The sequence below is a fragment of the Sipha flava genome, unplaced genomic scaffold, assembly GCF_003268045.1.
Source record: "Sipha flava isolate LNK unplaced genomic scaffold, YSA_version1 207_pilon_pilon, whole genome shotgun sequence".
NCBI lineage: Eukaryota > Metazoa > Arthropoda > Insecta > Hemiptera > Aphididae > Sipha > Sipha flava.
In genome coordinates, this window is record NW_020272813.1 from 652,748 (window position 1) to 677,899 (window position 25,152).

The 25,152-nt window shown below is 31.2% G+C and overlaps 2 protein-coding genes across 2 annotated transcripts in view; one reads left to right on the top strand and one right to left on the bottom strand.

Moving 5' to 3' along the window:
• Window positions 1-4,679: 4,679 nt before the first annotated feature.
• LOC112682574 lies at window positions 4,680-8,970 on the top strand. Its single transcript, XM_025553207.1, has 4 exons — window positions 4,680-4,731; window positions 4,851-7,267; window positions 8,416-8,767; window positions 8,846-8,970. The coding sequence occupies exons 1-4, from the start codon at window positions 4,680-4,682 to the stop codon at window positions 8,968-8,970; spliced, it is 2,946 nt and encodes a 981-aa protein (XP_025408992.1).
• Window positions 8,971-12,611: 3,641 nt separating this feature from the next.
• LOC112682575 overlaps window positions 12,612-25,152 on the bottom strand; it is a 31,476-nt gene continuing 18,935 nt past the window's right edge. The window contains exon 4 of the mRNA XM_025553208.1: window positions 12,612-12,910. Within this exon, the coding sequence (XP_025408993.1) occupies window positions 12,679-12,910 (232 nt within the window). The 3' untranslated portion in view covers window positions 12,612-12,678. The remainder of the gene's footprint in view (window positions 12,911-25,152) is intronic.

Here is a 25,152-nt window from a genome sequence, read left to right on the forward strand (position 1 = left end):
TACTTCCAAAAAAGTGATTAGCCTTTCCCATTTAAACATCCTGGCTACGCCACTGCTTCGAGGTAAGTATAATATTTAATATACTGTTATTCTAAATACTGTAATTTCATGGCCTTCAATTTGAATGTATAAACCAATAATTATATAATATTTTTTTAAAAAAAAAATTTTTAAATATTTTAATCATAAATTATGATTTTGATGTTTATTTTAAACAGATTAATCGGAAAAAAAAATGATTTGCAATTGATTGATAATATTTAAAATACCAAGTTAATCTTAAATCATTGATTTTATAATAGTCTGTTATAAAATCAATGACTTAAATGAAATATTGCAGGGCAGCAGGTGCACTATTTTTCATTATTCGACTCAGTCCTCTAATTGGGTGGTCCGCAGGGGACGGAGCTCCTCTACTTTTTTTTTTTTTTATGTACCCCAACTATATTTTTTCACCGGAACGCCACATTCATCCTAATTGATGTCCAAAATAATTTTTATGTGAATTCCAATTTACGTCAATTTGAAAACGAATTTTACGCTTTAAAGTACGGTTTCCCTTGCGCGATCACGAATTCGAACCGTAATCAAAGATTGCGCGTCTCGATCGCGCGACTGCTGATACAATATAAAATAAATAGCGTTGGTTTCCCCTGTTCGATCGCGGTCAGCGATCTAAATTCGATCGCGGCGCGAACGCGAACTGACTGCTTCAAGAGCAGTCAAATCACGTTCGCGCCGTAATTAATTTGTTATTTTGAAAACAGTTATGAAATGACTGACACTCATTTATGATTGACTGCTGGTTTTCTAAATTCGACCGTTGATTAGTATTTCATAATAACCTTCCGTACTTCTCTTTGTCAATAATTTATCTTGGTATTTTCTTTTTTCTTCTGACAAATACAAGAGCAAAACGTCATCATCATCTTCTTCAAAAAGAATTTTCAATATATTTGTGCGGCGTCGTATGTAGACAACCTAATGGACAGCCTAATGGACTCCGCGGTAATGGCGGGCGGCTGTGTTGCTACAGCGACTGTGACGGCTGCAACGACGTCGAAGGAATGGATCACGTTATTTTCTAGACAAGGGAAATAGGAATAAGAGGCTAGTTATAGGGGGGATGCTCTACTGGTCGATTCGGTATGGTGCAATGACCAGTAGAGTTCACACAATTTGGACAAATACCTTAAACCTAAACACTCAATTCACAATGTAAATATATGGTCGACGATGATAAAGATGGTAACTACAATTTACGGTGATTGATAACTGAACGACCTGGACGGCCTCTCACACGCCATACTGGACGCTGGCGGTCTTACGTTTTGACGGTGGACGATATGGTGACCCGAACGTCTAGTGATCAGTGGTACAGCAGTTACACTAAAGTTTATTTTAAAAAAATTCACGATAATTTGTAGAGGGTGGACACGCAGACAATAATAAATCACAACAACGAAGATGAAGATGAGATCTTTTTTTTTTATTGATAATTTTTTAGTGGTGAAAATAATATATTATTATTACTCACAATTAAACATAAATTTTAAGCCACATCGGCGATAATAATAATAATAATAATAAAAAAAATGTTGACTTAATGGCGAAGAGTTACAAAGTATATGTTCTACCGCAATGGCGAAGATTAACAAAATTAACAAAAAAACTGTATAAAATATAACTAAATCGCTGTTGTAATAACAGATAATGTTAAAAGGTAAGTTGCTTTAATAGCGAACGGAGAACGACAGACAAAAATCAAAATAAAATTAATGTACGTAAAAATTAATAAGGGCGTTGGCCGCTAAAAGTAAACAAAAAGTAAAATAGAAAAAGATAATAATCACAATAATTTAAACAATAAGAACAACGTGTGGATAAGTTGACGAGAATATTACGACAACATAATAATAATAAACAGGGCTCGGAAGTTCTAGCAAATGCATATTTTTATTGGTTCGTCCTAGAACATCCAAAGTAAGATACAAGTATGTTTCACACTTCTCTGATGTCATACACGAAATTTTATTTTCCTATTTTTTGCATATTTACGGTTTTTAGTGCTATTTTTGGGTATATTTTCACATAAATACATATAATAGGAGGTATTTTGCTAATTTGGAGTTATAAATGCTGTTAATGCAGTACGTATTTGACCTCCGTCCAAGACGCATGTGTGTTACGTATTTATTAGCTTCCGATAGCAGTATACAATTTATATCATCATAACAGCAACCATCGGGCAGGTATGTAACTTCTTATCTTGACCCGTAATTACCTAATTAAGCCACCAGCGCACACCGGTGCAAACATCGGATATTATTGCTACGGCAATTTTATCAATCATGAATTCTCAAGAACAAAATACACAATCTACATCTCAATTAAAAACCTTCGCTGAAACCACTGCCAACACTCAATTTCCAAAAAAAGAACAAGCCATTGTTTTAAACACTATCAATGACATACCTCAATTAGAATACATTAAAGCCCTCGGCAGAATTACATCAACAAAAAAAATGTCGTTTGCATCTCGTATTTCTAATAATCGTTTCTGCGTGTATTTTACGGACAAATGTACCGTCGACGAACTAATACAAAATTTTTCCTGTATAACAATAAACGAACATTTAATCCCTTTCGTCGTTTGGTTAACCCAGCAAAAAGATTCATTATTTCTAATGCTCATCCGATAATACCGCACGACGTAATCAACGAATACTTAATCTTATGCGGCATTCGAACACTATCGCAAATTACCTTTCTGAAAGCCGGTTTTCAAGACGAACTGGCACATATAAGCAGCTTTCGTCGCCAGGTATACATTCACCCCGATGATATCGCAAATGTTCCCGGATCAATTGTTATTAGATTCGATAATACCGATTTCAGAATCTTTATAAATGACGACACTCTTACTTATTATACATGTAAACAAACCGGGCATACCTCTAACTCCTGCAAAAATAATCCTAAAAATACCTACGTCAACAATAATAGTAGACAAACAACAGAATTTGCGGAACATTTAACATCCAATGGCCCACATGATACAAGTATAACGGAAATAGATATATACGATACCCCAAACAACGGAGATGTTTTAAACCTTATAAAACCAATACAACCGAATAAACATATAGTCAGTCATACCAAACGAACCAATCAAAAGACCTCTTCCATCGCCTAGTAACTCGTCATCTTCAGCAGCCACCACCCACCATATCGATCAACAGGTTAATGATAATTTCGCACAGCCCAAAACATTAAGGAAAAAATTTTAGAATCAAACAAAAAACCCGGCAATCCACTCGAAACAATCAAAAAACAAAAAAAAAGCAGTTCACTTGAAAACACCCACTCTAAACTCAATGAAGAACTCAAACCAGTCGAAGGTCTTTTCTCAAATAATATTGAAATTCCTATATCATTTTCACAATACATATACATAATGGAGAACTTCACAAATAAATCCATAAATATCCATACTCTGTATGATGAAGTCAGCGTAGACGTCCTAACACTTCAAAAAATAACTGATCAAGTCAGACCACTGATAAGCGATAAAGCTACAAAAACCAAAATCACCAAACTATTAAATCTTCTATTTCAATCTCTTCCACTACAGTAACCATTCACAAACCACCCCCTTCAAATTCCTGCCATAACAAACCAAAATAACTTAAATATGAGCACATTTATTCAATGGAACATCAATGGCTTCTACAAACGTTCAGTTGATATTAACCGTATTGTCTACAACTTTCAACCCCCAATTCTTTGCTTCCAAGAAACCAACCTCAAAGACACACATACTGCTCACATCAAAAATTACTCTGCTTTTTTTAAAAACAGATCTGTTGCCAACAGGGCAAACGGAGGTGTCGCTACCTTCGTTAGTAACTCTCTTGAAAGCGAAAACATCCCCACTATCTCCGATCTTGAAGTAGTTGCTACACTTGTTAAATTCCAAAAACACTTATGTATATGCAATATTTACATTCCTAACAGTAAAAAATTCACAAAACAAAATCTCATAGATATCATACGGCAACTTCCCAAACCCTTCTTACTTTTAGGCGATTTTAACAGCCGAAACGTTTCCTGGGGATGCTCCCACACCGACGACCGTGGAAAAATGGTCGAAGAGTTGCTCGACGACGAGAACCTCTTTCTCCTTAACAATAATGAGCCTACCAGACACAACATTGCCAATGGAACCTTCTCTGCAATTGACCTTTCTATCACAAACTTAAATTCTGCATCACTATAAGAGTGGCAAGTACTAACATCGTATAACAGCAGCGACCACTGGCCAATCGGAATCCAATTCTTTGAACATTCTCCCCCCTCCCAATTAAGTACCCATTGGAACCTCCAGAATCCCAACTGGGAACTCTACTCTGAATTAATTGAGCATGACCTAAGCAACAAACCAATAGATTTCAATTGTTGTGATAATCAGGTTGAAATTGACTCAATTGTTAAACTCTTCACGGACATCATCATAGAAGCAGCCAATAAATCAATCGGATTAAAAACCAACCTTTCTACTAGAAAGAAAAATGTTCCTTGGTGGAATAAAGATTGTCATGAGGCCATACTAAATTACAAAAAGAAACTTAACCGCTATAAAAAAATCAAATCGTGCAAAGACCATATACTCTTGAAAAATGCAAGAGCCAGATCTCGCTTCATTACCAAGAATAGCCAAACTCTTTCATGGCAAGAGTTCACTTCCTCCATAAATCAAAAAACATCACCAAAAATAATATGGAACAAAATCAACTCCTTAAAAGGAAACAAGTTCAAAACAATTCCTGACATATTATAATACAACCAAGATAAAATTGTCTCCACTCCCAATGCCTCTGAATCTTTTGCACATTTCTTTCAAAAGAACAACAGCGACGAAAACTACGACCTCGACTTCATTTCATACAGAAACGCCAACAATAAGGTTCCAACACTTAGTCAAACAAATGTACACTACAACCTTTGCTTTGATATATCAGAACTTATCTCAACATTACAATCTTGCACCAGCAAGAGCCCTGGGCCGGACAATATACCGTACATTTTCCTCAAAAACCTACCTGTAATAGGAACTCAAACACTTCTTCATATATACAACACCTTATGGACAAAAGGCCTCTTTCCTAGTCAATGGCGAAACGCTAATGTAATACCCATCCCTAAACCGGGTAAAACCAAATTCGATATTGAAAATTACAGACCAATATCGCTGATTAGCATTTTAAGCAAACTTCTTGAAAAAATGATAAATAAACGTTTAATTTGGGTCCTAGAATCAGAAAACCACCTCGTTAAAGAACAATGTGGCTTTAGACGTAACCACTCGACATTTGATGCGCTATCCTTAATACACACAGATATCTGCTCCTCCTTTAGGAGCAACCAGCACCTTATCACAATAGCCCTTGACATAAAAAAAGCATATGACACTGTATGGAAAAACAGAGTATTATCAATACTTCACAGTTGGGACCTCAATGGAAACATTCTAGAATTTATAAAAAATTTTCTAGCCAATCGTAAGTTTTGTGTAAAAATCAATAACCACCTATCTACCTCTCATGACATTGTTAATGGACTGCCTCAAGGATCTGCGCTTAGCGTGACTCTTTTCTTAGTCGCCATAAATGATATTTGTAAAAGCCTCCCTAAGCCTGTGAAATACATTCTTTTCGCCGACGATTGCAATATTTACTGCAGTGGGTCTCAAATCGAAACAACCTCTCATTTCCTTCAACTGTCACTGAACGCCCTCACCAAATGGTCAACAGAATCAGGTTTTTCGTTCTCTCCCTCTAAAACGCAATGTATCATCTTCAATAAAAGTAGAAAAGACCCTCTACCTCTTATCACTTTCATGAATACCGCTCTGACATTAACCAGCAATATTCGAATTCTGGGTCTCACGTTTGATGACAAACTAAGCTGGCGCCCTCACTTGACAAAACTCAAAACAGACTGTTTATCAAAAATGAAAATTATAAAAATACTCGGAAACAATACATGGGGATCTGAGACAAAAAGTCTTCTCAGAATCTACAAGTTTCTTATCCTCTCGGTAATCGACTATGGTGCTATAATATACAGTTCTGCAAAAAGTAATGCTCTCAACACCATTAACCCTATACACAACCAAGGTATACGTCTGGCAACTGGTGCTTTTAGGACTAGCCCGGTAGATAGTATCTTGTGTAATGCTGGTGAACTGCCTCTTGTACTTAGACGTCATACTCAGATACTTAAATTCATATCAAGAATCAAAAGTATGCCCAATCACATAGCCACTAAGATACTCCATAATCCTCTCCCTTACAACTCATCCAACAACAGGAACACAATTTTTGAATATTTCAAAATCATCAGTGAAAATCTCGGCCTTCAAACTCAAACATTGAGCAAAGTACAACTTCCGTCGCCCCCTTGGCTGTGGTCTCCGAATATCAATACTCAACTCACCTACTTCTGCAAACACTCCACTGACAGCAATATCATCCGCAATCTCTTCTCGGAAATAATGTCCCAACAATACTCCAGCAGTACACACATATACACTGATGTATCCAAAAATTCTAATGGAGTGGGCTTTGCAGCAATCATAGGTCATGTAAATCATAAATTCTCACTTCCTCCTAGCACCAATATTTTCACAGCTGAAACATATGCCATCTTTGAAGCACTGAAAATCGCCTCCTCCTTAAATTCAGATTCTTTCACCATCATAGGTGACTCTTTGAGTGCTTTAATATCTATCTCAAATCCATACTCCAAGAATGAACTAGTACAACACATCCAAAAATTGTTATCTATCTTTAACAAAACTTTCTCTTTCATGTGGGTTCCCTCTCACGTCGGAATTTCTGGCAATGAAAGAGCAGATAAATCCGCAAATGAAGCAACACTTCCTCATAATGCCTTAAAAATAAACCTAACTACATCCTCTGAATTGCTCGACATCATTAACACAAAAATCTCCGACACATGGCAAACAAAATGGACCAGCGTCCCTCCTTCAAATAAACTGAGAAATATCAAGCCTTCCATACAAAAATGGAATTTCCCCTGTAACCTCAAAAGAAGGGATGAGGTCATTATAACCCGTGCCAGAATAGGCCACACTCATCTCACCCACTCATTCCACATCACCAAGGAACCCGCTCCACTTTGTGACGCATGCAACGTGGACCTGTCGATCGACCACATTGTCACTAGATGCCCAAAATACGCCGTAGCTCGGAAAATATTCAAAGATTCATCTTCTCTCCGATTTGCCCTCAGCGAAGAAAACACAGAATCTATATACAAATTTTTTTATTTTATACATTTAAATAATAAGTTGTATATATTTATAATTTTATATTGTTATAACTTTCTGTAGGCTAATAACCTTAGCTGTTGAAGCCTTATCATTAATAAAAAAAAAAAAAAAAAAATGCTGTTAATGGACATATTTAAGGAAATAAACACATATTGTTGAAAAATTAAATTACCTACCAAACAGCCGCCTACGAATATGTGAACGAAAACAAATTGTTTTATTTTAAGATTGTACGCATCCGGAATAAACGGCCTTAAGATCGTTGTTATCGTCGATTAAATCGGACAATTCCGTTAATTTCTAATAATTTAGTTATTTTTAAAATTGTATTAAAATATGAACTGCAGTTATCAAATTCGTCGTATTTACGTAAGATACGGCGTTATCACCGTACGTAAAGACCTATGATTTTATTTTAGTTGTCTGCGTTCTGCCGTCATTTGCGTGTTGCGTGTGCGTTTGATCGTGAACTATCGTATTTATCGTGTTTAAAAATACCTAAAGTTAAACAAAATTTGTCAAACGGCTCCAAACCTTTGTTAATTTATATGGTCCTAATATTTTTTCAATTGATAAAAGTGAATTATTTTGTAAAATTTGTGAAGTCAAAGTTAATTCTGACAAAAAGTTTAACGTATCACAATGTATAAAAAGTGACAAACATATCAAAGGCCTTGCCCGATATGAAAATCAAATAAATCGGAAACAGCAGCAGTTATTGATAGCGACAAGTTATATTAGTAAAAAATCGTCATTTAACAAAGATTTGTGTGAGACTTTTATTTCTGCTAACATTCCTTTGAACAAATTAGAAAAATCAAAATTCAAAACATTTTTGGAAGTATATACAAAAAATGATATTCCGAGTGAATCCACGTTGCGAAAAGGATATGTGGATGATATTTACAATGAGACCATGGATAAAATTAGGAAAATAATTTCTGACAAAAAATTTGGGTCAGTATCGACGAGACCACTGATGTACAGGGTCGTTACATTGCAAATGTAATAGTAGACACTCTTGAGGAAAATAATGCAGGCAATATGTTTTTACGGAGGAACTAGAAAAAGCTAACCACTCCACAATCAGCAAACTTTTTGATAGATCAATGAGCATATTATGGCCGGCTGGTATCCAACATAACAATATACTTTTATTTTTATCCGATGCCGCACCCTACATGGTTAAATCAGGAGAAGTACTAAAAAGCCTTTACTCAAAAATGATTCATGTAACATGTGTTGTGCATGGACTGCACAGAGTCGCAGATGAAGTTAGAAATCAATTTCACATAGTAGATAAAGTTATTTCAAGTGTAAAAAAAATCTTTAGAAAAGCCCCAAGTCGTTTACTTGTATTTAAATCGGAAGCGCCAAACTTACCCTTACCTCCGGAGCCAATTATCACACGTTAGGGAAGTTGGATTAATGCAGCAATTTATTATTGTGAGAATTTCGGGATAATTCACCGTTTTATTTTTATGCTAGACAGAAATGATGCAGTTAGTATTAAAGATGCTCAAGATAACATCATAAAACCTGGATTGGAAAACAACTTAACGTATATTAAGTCGAACTTTGCCAAATTAACTTTGGCTATTGAACAATTATAACGGCAACATATGCTTTTATCGGATTTACTAAAAATAGTTCAAGATATTCAAAAATCATTTGAAACATTAAGTGGTCCAAATGGAAAATCTGTTCAAAATAAATTTAATCAGGTACAGGAAAAAAAATCGTGGTCTCTTGGCGTTGGTAAAAATATCACAAGTTCTAACGGGTGAAGAGCCATTCCGAAATTTAGATGGTCTTCCCGAAGACTTAAATTGTAACGACTTAACATTTTTTAAGTACGCACCCGTAACGTCTGTCGATGTAGAGCGGTCATTCTCGGCATACAAAACTCTACTATCAAATAATCGTAGATCATTCAAATTTGAAAATATAAGAAAACAACTTATTATTTAGTACAATTATTAAGGTAAATAAAATTAATACACTATATTATTCATTTATTAATAAATTTTTTTATGTTTATGTTAACAGAAAATGTTCCAGAGCCGGAAAAGTGCCTACTTCTCAAATATTTACTGTTCATATTTTATAAAAAAAACTTGTATAATTTAAAAAAATTTTAAATAAAACATTTTTGTTAATGAAATTTAATTTTGCATATTTTCCAATTTTTAGTGCTATTTATAGCACTTATATTAATGTTTTTATGTGTATATTTAAGCGCTAAAAATTAATTTTTTTAGTGCTATAACTTCCTAGTCCTTTTTATTAATATTGGCGATCGACGATATCGTCTTTTCTTGTACTTAGAGAGACATTTGTCTATTACCCATACTATTGAACTCATCTATTACTGCATTTAAATCTACCTATGATACCATTTCTTGTTCCGTAAAAAGTAGTAATAATGACTCCAAACGTACTTGACCCATTGTACTGCGTAATTTGTTTTTTACAACAGTTAATTTTGAAAAAACGCGTTCACATGTACAGCTGGTTACAGGTATGATTGTAAACATTTTTAAAGTTTTAAAAACACAAGTATATACAGTGGAATTTCCAGAAGTTTTCAACCAATCAATCCATTCATAAACAGATTCAATAGTAGCACCATTTAGTTGCATAGCATTTTGATAATTTTTCATAAGTTTCAGTTCAGTAATTAAATCTTGCGTCAATCCACAGTACGTGTACCCGAGTAAATAAAAATAACATATTAATATGATATACACCACTAAACGGGTAGATTACTCGCTGATTGAGATGCAGAATTGTATGTCATTATAAATGGAAAACCCTACGTAAGCTCTTATATTTATTTTTTAAATTTATTGAAATGTTAACATGTATACCATATTGGCTCATATTTAATAATTCCAATTACAAGATATCTTTATATATCTTATATATCTTTTTATAAATCTTTACTATATTATATTAGTTTATTATATATACATTTATGGTCAAACTATAACCATATGCTTAACAACCGCAACATCTATAAATAACATATAAACCGCGTTATCGCGACCAGACTAAACCGATTCTCCGAACCGTAGGAAATCGGTTTGAAACGATCACAAAGGGTTGCGGTTTCGCCGTTAAAACGCTAGTCTTATCCGGGCCAAAATGTTTAGCCAAAATATGTCTATATACAATAATATATACAAACTTTCATCTACAGAGTGCACATAGTGTATTTTAAAATTTTTTTCAAATTCTCTTTAAAATTGAATTTTGTAATTTAGGTAGATCAGAGGCATAGGGCGCTTCGGCCCATGAAAAATCACAGGGCGTGCCTGGGCACGCCCGGCACGCCCTGTGCGCACGCCTATGTGTATGACAGACAACAATTATTACTGCAATGTAACTATTTTAATTTTAGTAGTTGAATTGTTAAATGCATAAATGTTTTTACTATCTATCTAGTTTCTATATTGGACTTGGGTATGCCTTAGATTTTATTTTTATTTATATTATATTATCATCTTTAATATTTCATTTTAATTTCATTAAATAATTTTCAAGCAATGCAATACATTATTAAACTCGTATAAATATGAGTGTTTTTCATTAGGAAAGGTTATGTTTATAGAAATTTCACACGCGTGACTTGTTTAGTTGTTAAAATAAAAATATCTTTCATACTATTTTGTAAGGCAGGGCAAATGAATGATATTTTTTAACTCGGTTAAATTAATTGAGTTTATGTTCAGTTAAGTTAACAATTAAGTTAATTCATGTGAGAATTATATAAGTTAAGTTAAAAATTTAGTTAAAAAATATCGTTATCTTAATTTCAAATAATACCAAGTTAAGTTAATTAAAAAAAAAAAAAATTATATTAAGCGTTGATATAAGTGATATATATATAATATATATATATTAACAATTTATAACAGATTTTAATTAACATTTATGATAATGAAAAAGCAGAAAAATCTTATTTAAGAATATTTTTTATTGAACTCTAATTAGAGTAGAAAAATATATTTCATTATTGGGATTAATTTGAAGCACTCAAATATCAAATGTATGGTAATTAATGTATAGTTTGTTTTTTTATTAATTCTTCATACAAATCACATATAATAAATATAATTAAAAAAAATATTCTTTTTAATGTTCAATATCAGTATGAAAACTAAAAATAATTAGTGTAGCTAAAAGTGTAACTATAAAATTATACAGACAATAAATGTATACAGTAGATACAAAACATTAAAATAAATATACAATATTATTTAAGTTTATTAAAATGAAAACAAATAAAACAATACAATAGACAGGTTAATCAAAATACCTAATGAATCTCAATAAAAGAGTTATTTCAACATTATGATGAGCTTTTGAATTTCTTTTCATATCCAATAATATTTAATAATATCAATCTTATTTAATAATATTATTTTTTAAGGAATAATTTTAATAGGTAATAATAATTGTATTAATAATAATAATAATAATAATAATTGTAATAATCAATGATAGTATGTACCTATTTATGTAATATGTATATATATAGCCAATTTTCATGACAATGGTAATGTAATTCATGTGTGGCATGGCTATTTTTTCTCATTAATTTTAAGACTGTTGACTACTTTTTCCGAAACCGGCGGAACCCCTATTATTAATTAACACCCTAATAAATATTATGCTCTTATCTAAAAATTCTTCGAAATATTTATTTTTATATTTTTATAAATTCTATAAACTTGTTATCGAATATGGTTGTTTACAAAAATATTTTTATAGTCTTGAATATCAAATAAATAAATAAATAATACGTTAATTTCAAGATATTCTGTAAGGAAATAAGTTAATAAGTTAAATTAATTTAACTTCTAACTTATTAACTCGTTAATGTCCAGGCTTGCTATTTTCTATACAGGACCTACAGGATCTTATAAAACACAATAAATCTTTTAAATTAATTAACGAACAAAATATTAACGAATCTCATGTGGAATGCATTTTATTATTTCGTTCCTCGAGAACTATTAAATGTAAAACAAGTTATCCAACTGAAAATCAAAATTTTGGGGAACTTTGAAGGTGTAAATATTCAATAGACAAGTTAAAATAAAAATTCGACGACAGAAGTGTATTTTATTATACAATCAATAATAAGATATGCAACTTATCTTTGATAAACAATTATAAATGTATTTAATATAATACTTTTACAGTGTTACAAATTATTATGGATTAGATAGACAAATGTATTTAGTATGTTATGCTGCATTGATCATTGTTATTATAAATAGTTATGGCACCTGAAACCTGAAGTTTTGTGACAACTAGCTTGGTCCGCATAGCGTACTGCAATTCGCATTTGAGATTGGATCCATCATTGAGCATGAAACATCTTCAACTATAGTTAATAGTGGTTGGATCCTCGTGCTGACGCCTAGGCACCCGATGTCACCGACGAAGAAGTCCACGAAATTGCTCTCCATAAACCACTGATAACCGCGAAATCCCATGGTCACCATCAACGGTGTCCTCAATTTTCGGCAACGCTGAACTTGTCTGCGTACGAGTAATAAAACGTGCATAACATAATTATTATATAATACATATATTATACATAAGCAGATAGCGGAATCGTATAAATCAATATTTTACTACTTAGAGATATAGACGCAGATATTTTTATTATAATTTTATAATTAAACATTTTATTTCGAGTTATTAGAACAAATTTTGTCCATGGGCTGGAGGGGTTATATTAGGTTTTTCCGTGTCTATTACAAGTTTATATTTATACATAAAATATTATAATTATTAATTTATATTAAATACATAATAATTATTTATTTAATTAGGTAATATTATCTCCATGGGCAAAACTTTACCACGAGAGAATGCATTTTGAGAATCATAGATACTAATTATGAACCTATCGATAACGATGGCTAAAAGGTCAAGAGGCACCGATCACACGTGTCCCCCTTGGATTTTTGATAATTAGGACTGGGATTTCGATGCAAATACATATTTTTTTCTAATGTGCCAACACGTTGGTCCTTAAGCAGAAATTGTATTACAAGCAGGGCTTAAAAACTTTATATATAACGTTATAACGGAAAAAAATGAAAACAAATATACGAAAACGAAAAATGTTGAATAACATTAAAAATAATATATCATTTAATTATATCATATAATTAAATATATATCATATAATTTTAATCATAATTAATGATTAAAAAAACAATAAACGTATTTGTAACGTAAAAAAATTGCAAATAACGTTATTCGGAAAAACGTTTGTGCTTTTTTTATTTTGAACTTAACATTAGTTATGAACAATTCAAAGTTGGCTAACCTGTGTTGACAATAATTTATATTTTCTGAATTATTTTATAAATATTGAATTTATTACTTAATAAGAAAATAGATACCTATTAAAATTGTCCATTTATGTTCGATTTAATTAGTGCAAAATGCGAGTGTGTTATTTGGAGTATTATTCAATGTAAGTAATTTGAAGTTGCTAGTCAGTTGCTAGTCACAATTGACTGGACCGTGCAAACATCTTATTGCAGCAATAACCATTGGCCCAGAATTCTAAGTTTACTCAAATCTTAAGTAATGGATAAAATATTCCACAGATGGCTCATTGAAAATGGCCAATTGGCAAGCTTTCAGCGATAATGACTAACAAAATACTGGCCAAAAATCAATTCAATACTCTCCTTCAAACAAACCCCTCTGCAAATATTGATTCAATAGTAAAATCATTTATCAATACAATAATTGAAGCAGCAGAAATCACAATCGGAAAAAGCCAATGCACTGTTTTCAGGAAAAAGGTCCCATGGTGGAACAACGAATGCAAAACAGTCATACAGAATTACAAAAAAAAAACAAATAATAAATTCAGGAAAATAAGACTTGAATCTGACCATATTAAACTTAAAAATTCAGAGCTATATCACGCTTAACAATTAACAGCAGCAAAACAAACTCTTGGAAATAATTCACTTCTAGTATCATTCATAAAACCTCATCTAATATAATGTAGTCCATAATTATGAATATCAAAGGAATGAATAGAACTCGACCTAAAACAATAAACTATCATAACAATAAACTCTTTGACAAAAAAGAAGTAGCAGACACTTTTGGCTTCTTTTTCCAATCAAACAACAGCAATGAAAACTATGATATCCATTTCTTATCTTATAAAACAATGGTTGAAAATACCTCACCAATCAACTATGAGATAAAGAATCCCGATAATCTTATAAATGATCCTTTAACCATCACTGAATTCAACAACTGTCTTTTTAAAAAAAAGAGTAAAAGCCTCGGCCCTGATGGTATACCCTTCTCGTTCCTACAACACCTCTCCTCTTTATCTCTTAATTATTTACTCAATATCTTCAACAACATATGGACTAAAAATCACTTTCCAAAACAATTGAAAGCCGCCACCATTATTCCTATCCCCAAACCTAATAAAACAATTTTTGATATCAATAATTATAGACCAATATCTCTTTTTAATACTATGAGCAAGATTCTCGAAAACATGGATAATACTCGACCATTATGGTTCCTTGAAACACAGAATTTTCCTTCCCCCCCATCAATTCGGTTTTCGCGCCAACCGCTCCACCATCAAATCATTGACAACAATCCACACCAACATATGTGATTCATTTGACATCAAAAACCACCTCTTAATGGTTTCATTAGACATTGCTAAAGCCTACGATTCAGTATGGAAACATAGAATTCTACTCACTCTACAATAATGGAACCTCCGTAGCAATATATTAAAATGTATTAATAACTTTCTTGAAAACGGAGCCTTCGAGGTTAAATTTAGAAACACTATCATCACCTTTTACAACAGAAAATGGCCTTCCACAAGGTTCCTCCTTAATTGTAACACTTCCTCGTAGCAATCAATAATATTAGCAATCAAATCAAGCCGCCCGTCAAAGTCCTACTATACGTAGATGACTGTAAAATTTTTTGCTCAGGCGCAAACATTCACGACACAAAAGCCCTTGTGCAAACCGTTATCGATAACATTTCTCAATGGTCGAAGAAAACTGGCTTCAAATTTTCTCCATCAAAATGCAAAACAATTCTTTTCCACCGAAAAAACAAAATTCTTTCTCCTGCAATCAAAATGCAAGATTCAATTATTGCACAAACCAACAACATCCGACTCTTAGGTCTAACTTTTGACCACAAACTAAAGTGGACTGCACATCTAAAACAGCTGAGAAAAAATTTACAAAAAAAAAATTAAATATAATTAAAATTATAACTTATAATTTTAAATAAATTATTATTACAAATTTTATATAAGTCACTATAAATAGGGAGCAGAACGCAAAACCCTTCTAGTCCTCTTTAATTCTCTTATACAATCAATACTTGACTACGACTCCACAATTTATGGCTCAGGTAATCCTAACACCCTTAAATTACTTAACCCTATAAACAACGATGGAATCAGACTGACTACTGGAGCTATCAGAACAAGCCCAATTGACAGCCTGCATTGTGAGTCCGGCATCCTTCCACTGGAATTTAGGCACAATTACTTTTCCGTTAAATATGTAGCTAAAAAAATTTCAATACCCCAAATCAAAATGAAAAAAATAGTTATCAAACCTCCTTGAGCTTATTACTAAACCACTATATGTTAAAATAAACGAGATTCTAGAAGAAATTTCCGTTAACATGAACAACATAAGACCCATTGAAAGTCTCTCTTTATTTCCCCCATGGCATACTAACCTCATTGAAGTCAAAAATGAACTTAAAACATTTGACAAAAACTGTACACCACATTGACAAATCATCAACTCGTTCCACAAAATAATAAACAATAACTTCAACAATTTTTACCATAAATATACAGCTGCCTCAAAAACCCCAAAAACAAACAGGTTTTGCTATCAAACATACGCCACAAAATATCTTGTTCAAACTTCCTCAATTTACGAGCATTTACACAGCAGAAATCCTAGCAATATTCGATGCACTATCAACATCTTCTCTATCCATAATTCACAATAATATCCTCATACTAAGCGACTCTATGAGGGCTATATCAGCTATATCGAAAACAAATACAAAATTCAACATTGCCCAAAATATTCAAAACAAAATACACGCTTCCAACAAAACTATAAAAATAATGTAGATTCCATCACACATCGGAATCCCGGGCAATGAACTTGCTGAAGACCTTGCCACAGCAGCTACACTCCTCAACATCCAAATATACCAACATACACTATATGAAGATATCACCCAAGTCCTTAAAAATAAGCTCCACTCCCTGTGGCAATCCCAATGGGAAAAACAAACATCAAACAAACTTTTCCAAATGAAACCTTCCATGAACACATGGCCGGAGCCGCAAACCAATAACTTCAACAGACAAGATGAAGTAATGATTATCAGAGTGCGCATAGGCCACATTAGGCTAACTCAGTCTTACCTATTCAGTAAAGATCCTGCACCACTATATGACACATGCCAATGTACTCTCTCAGTAAATCACATATTCCTCGAGTGTCTAAATTTCAATTCCGCCAAATCATTGTCAAAACTCATCATAACATCACCTAAAGAAGCCTTCGGCCACAGGAAATCAACAACATACATTTCATTAAAACAGTAGAACTACCCACACTAATTTAAGCCTGTAACTGTGATATATTAGTTTTACTCCTTCAAAGAACAACCTTAAATACCATTAATATTTTTACATCATATAATCATTAACACCGCATTTGTAATCCCTATATTATAATTAATCGGTTCTTTTCTACTTTCTATCTTTTTTTTTTTTTTTTAATTTACCATAGGCTGATGAACTTTTTGAATTATTTGAAGCCTTATCAAATAATAAAAAAAAAAAAATATAGGTAATTAATATGTTGAAATATAATACGTAATTTAAAAATATTTTTATAAATTTATCATCAACTATCTTATCCTGTATTATTTGTATAATTTACGACCACCCGAATCACATTTTGTTTCAAACGTCATCAGTGATTATTTAGATCGAAGCTAAAAGAATTATGAATAACCATGTTCACCAATTTGTTTATAGGAAATCCCGAACCTCACATGACTGCAACATGCAACGTAATAAACACATACGCATAATAATATAATATACAGTATATTCCATAAGTCCCGTATCACCTTTAATATCTCCACGGGAAATCAATATATTTAAACGCAGTTTTTTTTTTCAATACTTAGTATGGAAATTCTGATTGAATGGCATAAAATTCAAAAATAAAAATAAAAATATATGCATTTAAGAATTTTAAATTTTTAAGATAGCCATTTTCTTGAGCATATTTTTTAAAAGAGTTAAAAAAAAAAAAATAAAAAAAATATTAAAATTGAATAAAAATTAACCAAGTTAGAGCAAGTTATGTTTTTGAATAATTATAATAATAGTTGTTACCTAACATAACACGAATTGCTCGACTTAATCAATCTCGATTGCAACACAATTTTTTTATGGTAATCTGTAAATATCTAATTATTAGTGGAGCTTTTAGGAAACATTAAAATTAAAATTTATATAATATTTTTAAATTTGATTTTTATTAGAAAAAAAGAAGATTTTATTAAATAAAAACGAAAATAATGCATTACATTTTTTTTTATAAATATTCGAAGTGACCTCCATTAATTGTAACACAGAGCTGAAGTTTTTGGATCCAAGCGTTTTTAACATTTTCTAATGTCTCAGGTAAAATATTTTAAGTATTTTGTTTAATTTTGTCACGGAGATCAGGCAATGAACACGACGGATACACAAGATTTTTCAAATAACCCCATAAAAAAAAAAATCCATTGGTGTTAAAACGACCGACTTAGGTGGCAAAAGCACTGGATTATTGAAATGTGAAACAATTAATTTTTTTGTTATCATTATTCAAAAACATAATTTGCTCTAACTTGGTCAATTTTTATTCAATTTTAATATATTTTTTTTTTTGGTTGTTTTATAAAATATGCTCAAGAAAATGGTAATCTTAAAAATTGAAAATTCTTAAATGCATAAAAATTTTTTTTTGAATTTTTGAATTTTTTTAAAAAAAAAATTGAATTTTATGCCATTCAATTAAAATTTCCATACTAAGCATTGTAAAAAAAAAAAAACGTGTTTAAATAGTTATATTGATTTTCCGTGGAGATATTAAGGGTGATATAGGACTAACGGGACAACTGTATATCAGCGGTTCTTAACTATAGGGTTATACCCAATTTTGGGTCGCCAATCATTTTAAACGGATCGGCTAATATTTAAAACGTTGGTATAATATTTTTATTTTTAAGTCTTATAAATAATAAATGAAACCTCATATACGTTGGTTATCACAGGGAAAAATTTTAACAAGATTTTTTGAACTGAAATAGAAGTATTCCTAAGAGAAAAAAATTCACTGTTATCCAACCATTTTCAAGATATAATTTGGTTGGCAAAATTTGCGTATCTTTCAGATATTTTTTCGTTATTAAATGAGTTAAATTTGAGTATGCCAGGGTCATTAACTAATATTTTTACAAGTAATCATAAAGTTGAAGACTTTCTGAATAAACATGGAACTTTGAAGAAAACGATTTCAGGAAAATACGTACGAGTATGATATATTTCCATCATATTATAAAATGACTGAAGAAAAATTAAAAAAAAAAATAAATAAATAAATTAATGTAATACAATGTGTAATTAAAACACAATTGTTGAAATTAAAAAATAAATTATTAAAGTATTTCCCACCATCTCATGATATTCGATTAAATAATATGTGTACCCGTTTTCACCCTGTGAAAAACATGAATTATCTTTATTAAATGAGAGTTAACTATTAGAATTATCGTCAAATAAATTATTATAATAATCTTTTAATACTTAAAATTTAAACCAATTTTGTATATCTTTAAGCAATGAGTATCCTAATCTTTACAAAAAGCATTAAAGAAATTAGTTCATTTTGCAACAACATATTTATGTGAATCCAGATTTTCGACATTAACTACAATCAAAACCAAATCAAGAAATAAGCTTGATGTCGAACCCACAATGCGTATTTCACTTACTAACTCCATAGAAGCTCAAATTGATTCATTGGTGAAGCAACATCAAGACCAAAGAAATTATTAAATTCTTCATTATTAAAAAAAATATTTAAATTAAAAATTATTTAAAAAATATTTATAGTACAATTATTAAAAGAAATGTTTATTTTTAAATATAATGTAATTAATATTATGACCTATTATGAGTACAAGTAATGAGTAAAAAAAATGATTAAATTAAGAGTACCCAATAGTTATTTTTTATTCTACCATTGAACAATATTTATAAAAAGGTTGCATGAAAAATTTGGTAAATATCTTGGGTCGCCACTACACAAAGGTTGAGAACCGCTGATATATATTATTACATATTATTACTGAATTAGTTTCTCGATTATTTATTTTTTAATTTTTTTTTTTATGTATCGATGATACTCTTATTTCTTATTTACAATGGTTTTAATGGTATGTATGTGTTATATTATATGTTAAATATTTCTTTTTTATTGTAAAATATGAACACATTTTTTTTCTTAGATCACTTATCATTATTTTTTCTAGAAATATTCAATTTATAATTTTGGTTACCTTCACCCATGGTATTGGATGTTGAACACGAAGACTTTTGGTATGATGTGACTAATATGATTAATATCAGTCATCAATTTTCAATTTCAAACTTCAATCAGATTATTTCAAATTATAATCAGTACTAGAGGCTAAAATATATTATTTTTCGTACTGCACACTTAAGGATTCTGTCATACTCCCCTTTAAAACGTTAACAGTAATGAATAACACAGTTCAAATAGTTGTTATTTTAGATTTTACTGATGATACATCTTGGAATTTTAAAAATATGTAAGATAATTTGATAAAAAAGTAAAATTAAAAACAAATAATACCAGTTCTGTGTCGTCTGCCGTCGAGCACGCACGTTCACTACGTCACGCGCTCAATTATTATCAGTTTATTATTTAATTTTGTTCACGTGTTTTGAACGATAATACCCGTCTGTCATGTCCCGCACTACCACACTGAAGTCGACCAAACGGGATTTGTCGTCTTCCTCTTCATCAAATCTCGATTCAAGTCTAAAGAAAAGTAAGTCTTATGTGTCGTAAAATCAGTTCGCTTCCCTCACCATGGCTGATAACCTCCCCGAGGTTTTTAGCCCCCCTCCCGTCACAGTCTCACCTTCGGCTCAACATGAACCTAGTACTCTACCATCGAAACACCTTAGTGATGAAAAAGTCGAGGTTACGAACATGTCTGCACCGCCAATTGTCATAAGTAATGTTACTAACTACTCCTCGTTAAAAGCAGATCTAATATTTCTGGTGGGTACCGATGGCTTTACGGCTACTGCCAAGGGTTCCTCCCTTATTATCAAACCTCATAATTTTGGTGGTTACAATAAACTAGTTGATTACTGCGACGAATCGGATTTAGAATGCCATACGTGGGCACCCCGTTATATCCGCCCTTTCAAAGTGTTTATCCGTAATCTACATTATACTATTCCTGTTGAAGATATAGAGAAGGCCCTTCGGGATTTGGGCTTCTCAACCATAAGTGTGCTAAACGTCCGCCACAGAATTAGTAAACAAGCTCTATTTCTATTCACCATTGTTCTAGAAGCAAGGGATTTTAACCGGAGTATCTTCCAAATATTCTCTCTCCTTAACTCCAAAACAGTTGTCGAAAATCCGCATCAATTCCGTACCCTCCTCAATGCAAACAATGTCAGCGATACGGTCACACTCGCTCCTACTGTAGCGAATCACCATGTTGTATCAAATGTGGCAACAACCATTTCACCAAGGACTGTGTCAAATCTTCGGAACTACCTGCAAAGTGTGCGTTATGTTCTGGCGCACATACCGCGAACTTTAAAAAGTCCTTCATTAAAGAAATTTATGAACACTTATCGTAAGAATCATAAGAATGGTCACCTCAAGACCACACCACCTGTACCACCATTAGTGCCCTCAAAGATGATCTTGCCAGTCACAGTGGAGTCCCTGTCCACGCACATCCGACACAAAGAAAAATCCAGGGCCAAGACATATGCAGAAGCAACTTCAAGCAACTCAAATAATTCTAATAACGAATCTATATCAAATATTTTGTCTCAATTTGTTACACAATTACATTCCTTCATTACTCCATTAATTTCACTTTTATCCACACTCTTAAACTCATTACTATCTAAGAATACCGTCTCTCCTTAATTATATCTTCCCGAATCCAAATTAATAATCATTATTTCTTATCAACACCTTTTGAATACTTAACGTTTAGTTATCACCAATTGCTATTGCCTCAATGTTATTTTAATTTCTTAATTGGTTTATGTAATCACTATCTGTAATTGTTGAACTGTAATAGTTAATAACTAAAGGTTCTAAAAAAAAAAAAAAAACAAATACCATAATATAGAGAATAGAACCACAACACATTTTTTAATTTCGTACTACACACTTGACATTTCGTACTACACAAAGTGTGTCGTACTGCACACAATTTTAGTCCTTGATCAGTACTGCATTGAAAAATAATAAAATTAAATCAAAAATGCAATGAAATAAAAAATACAATTTTTTAGATGCTTTCCAAATCTGTAATTAAAATATGTATTTTATACATTCATTTTTATAAAGAAAATGTTTAGATATTTTTAGGGTATCAACATTAGGGCTCTAATAATAGTATGTTTTTGATGGGGGGTAAAAATGTTAATTATCTTCTCTCTCAGACACATCTATACAACTATACTTTCTTTCATACACGGTTTTCTAACCTTATCATGGCAATGTATTCGATAAGAATGAATATTATGTGTTCAAAAGAATATATTATACATAACGTATGTATATTATGAACATTACAGTATAGGCATCGGCTACGTATATAACGTGGAATAAATAAATAAATATACAAGCACATTGTACGCATAACTGATCCATTTGGAAGTAAGAGAGGAAATAGAAATGCGGCTGGCCAAACAATATAAGATGACATCTTTTCATTACGCTTGCGGTATTGATTGAAATATATAATTATATATTATGCCGCACACGGACACAAAACACGTTAAGAAACACTGATAAAAGCACACTATGTGACGTATGAAAACATGATTGAGAAATGCAGCAGCATAAACCAACAAATTTATTTATTTTTAAACATTATTAAATCAAGCAACATAAAAATTGAGGTCGACGAATAAAAATGCAATTTGTTATATTATTTGTATTTAAAATAATTTTTTATCCTTTGGATTACATTTACTATATTAGGAATTTAATTTCAAATTATTATAAAAAAAAAAAAAATCAATAAATTACTATTAATGAAACGATAATAATTTGTTCAAGAAAAAAATAATAAATATACAAATGTTGGAAGAATATATTTTTATTTTAAATTTAATATCCTAAATAAAAGTTAACAATTTGCACTTATTAAGTTACAACAGGAAATGTGTATCACATCTATCATTTAATTATTTCAATGAAATTAGGATATATGTAATTTTAGACCAAAAAGAATATTATATTACTATTAATCGAACATGGATAAAGAATTTGTGACTATGTTTACGTGAAAAAAGAGCAGTTGAATTTTTAAAATGTAATTGTTTATTTTGTTGTCATTTATTGAGATGATAAGCTACTCTCTTGTTTGATAGATCAAGTAAAATTTAATTGTACTCTAGAACGTTGTTAATAATAATTTTTATTATTGAGCTACTGTGAGGCTCGGAGTTGTAATCATGCCACGTTGAATTTTCTATAGTCAGCGTAAAAAGCATAACCAGGCCTTTTCGGATACTGTGCGGCAATAGCGTTTAAACAGAAAGATACTCACGTGGTCAGGGATATCATGATGCAACAATGTAAAACCATCATGATGCGTTATCAGGAGTTATAATGACTTACGACAGTAAAAATAAACCATTATAATTGAATACATACAGATAACAACGTATTTTTTTCACTAAATTCATTGTTTTTTTTTTAAATTTCATTTCATTGAAGCGAAACGACATTTGTATGTATACGATTAACTACTAAATTAATGTACTTATAAATTGCAATTAGCAATAATACTAATAGACAAAATAGGGGTTTATAGGTTAAAATTAACATTACATTAAGACCAATCGAATTTTTAATGTATGTCATACAAAGAACAATGAACAGTCACATATAATGTCAAATACACGACTTCATATTATCGATTCCATACTTAATTGTCATTCGTCATCATCACACTATTATGGTTTGATACCCACTTAGAGTCTAATCAATATACTTAAAGTAAAATTTCCTCCAAATTATAAAATCAAATTTGAAATATTTTATGAGAATGACAAATGCTTTCAAATTTTCTATAGTAATTTCAGGTAACAAATTTATATGTAATATGAATGCGATAAGCACAGATTATTAAATACATATTTTAGATAGCTAATACTATTATTATTATTGCAAAAACATGGCCACTGTATCACGAGTTAAAAATACAATATTTTGAACTTACTCAATTAGAAAATTGATAAATTCTTATTTTAGTAAAGGTTGGATTTCGATTAAGCTCGCCCTACTTTTTTGGCAATGTCATATGTTGCTCGACTGTTGGTGAAAAACAGTTAAATAATTTGTTTAAACTTTATATTTGAAATAAAAATGTGAGTATTAAATAAAAAATTAGTGAACCATGTAGGTAATAATTTTATAAATGAATGTACCAATTATCAGCCTATAGTAAAAACAAATTCAGATGTTTTTAGATTGTGAAAATTAAAGTCAATATATTTTATTACAATTATATTCAAACGTATAATACAGTTTCATACTTTCATATACTCGTACTCTTACGTTATATTTATTTGTTTTGGGTCTCTCTCTTAATGGTTTCAATCCGTAGATTGGTTTGTAACCATCTTTCATTCTTCTTTCTTATCCGCCTTCCTTTTAATTTTTACAAATGAGTCATATCCTTGATCAAGGCCGTATTTAGGAATTTGACACCAGAGGGCAACAATAAAAAACGCTTCATTATATCAAATACAAATTTCTGCGGGTTGAAAAAGATCTTTCTGACAAACAATTCGTTGTTGGTGTACACAAAAACATTCTAAGTGCAATGTCAACATAAGAATATATTGTTTGTAAATCTTTGAATATATCGACAGTACTCGACCGTTACCGAGTATGTGTATGTGTGTCGTCACGCTGTGATTGGTGATATATATATATTTTTTTTTGAGATACACATTTTATTTTGTAAAAAAGTTTTACTTGAAAAATATTAGATCATTAAATATTGAAAATATAAAAAAATTAGCAGCTCTCTCATATTCAGCCACCTGGGTCAACAGCACCCTGTAGCTCCCCCTTAAATACGGCCCTGTCCTTGATTCTTTATTATCTGTTGAATGAATTCTAATTTTGGACTTCCCATATGGTTCTTTTCTTCTATAATCAGTTTTAATGATCCTTCATGTTTCATGATATCCTATCCATTCATTTCGTGTTCTAACTATATTTTTTCTTCTGTAACTTGCCTTCTGATACTCTTTCCAGTACTTTTACGTTGGTTACCTGTTCGTCCAAATTATATTTTACATTCTTCTATGACATCACATTCGTGTTGGGTAGGTAAATAATATTTATATA

Excerpts from the sequence above, each read along its gene's own strand:
- LOC112682574 (XM_025553207.1), top strand. The coding sequence starts at position 4,680 with ATGCAAGAGCCAGATCTCGCTTCATTACCAAGAATAGCCAAACTCTTT. Across the intron at positions 4,732-4,850 it reads AATAGCCAAACTCTTTCATG|ATAAAATTGTCTCCACTCCC; the intron begins GCAAGAGTTCAC and ends AATACAACCAAG. Across the intron at positions 8,768-8,845 it reads TCCGGAGCCAATTATCACAC|ACAGAAATGATGCAGTTAGT; the intron begins GTTAGGGAAGTT and ends TTTTTATGCTAG.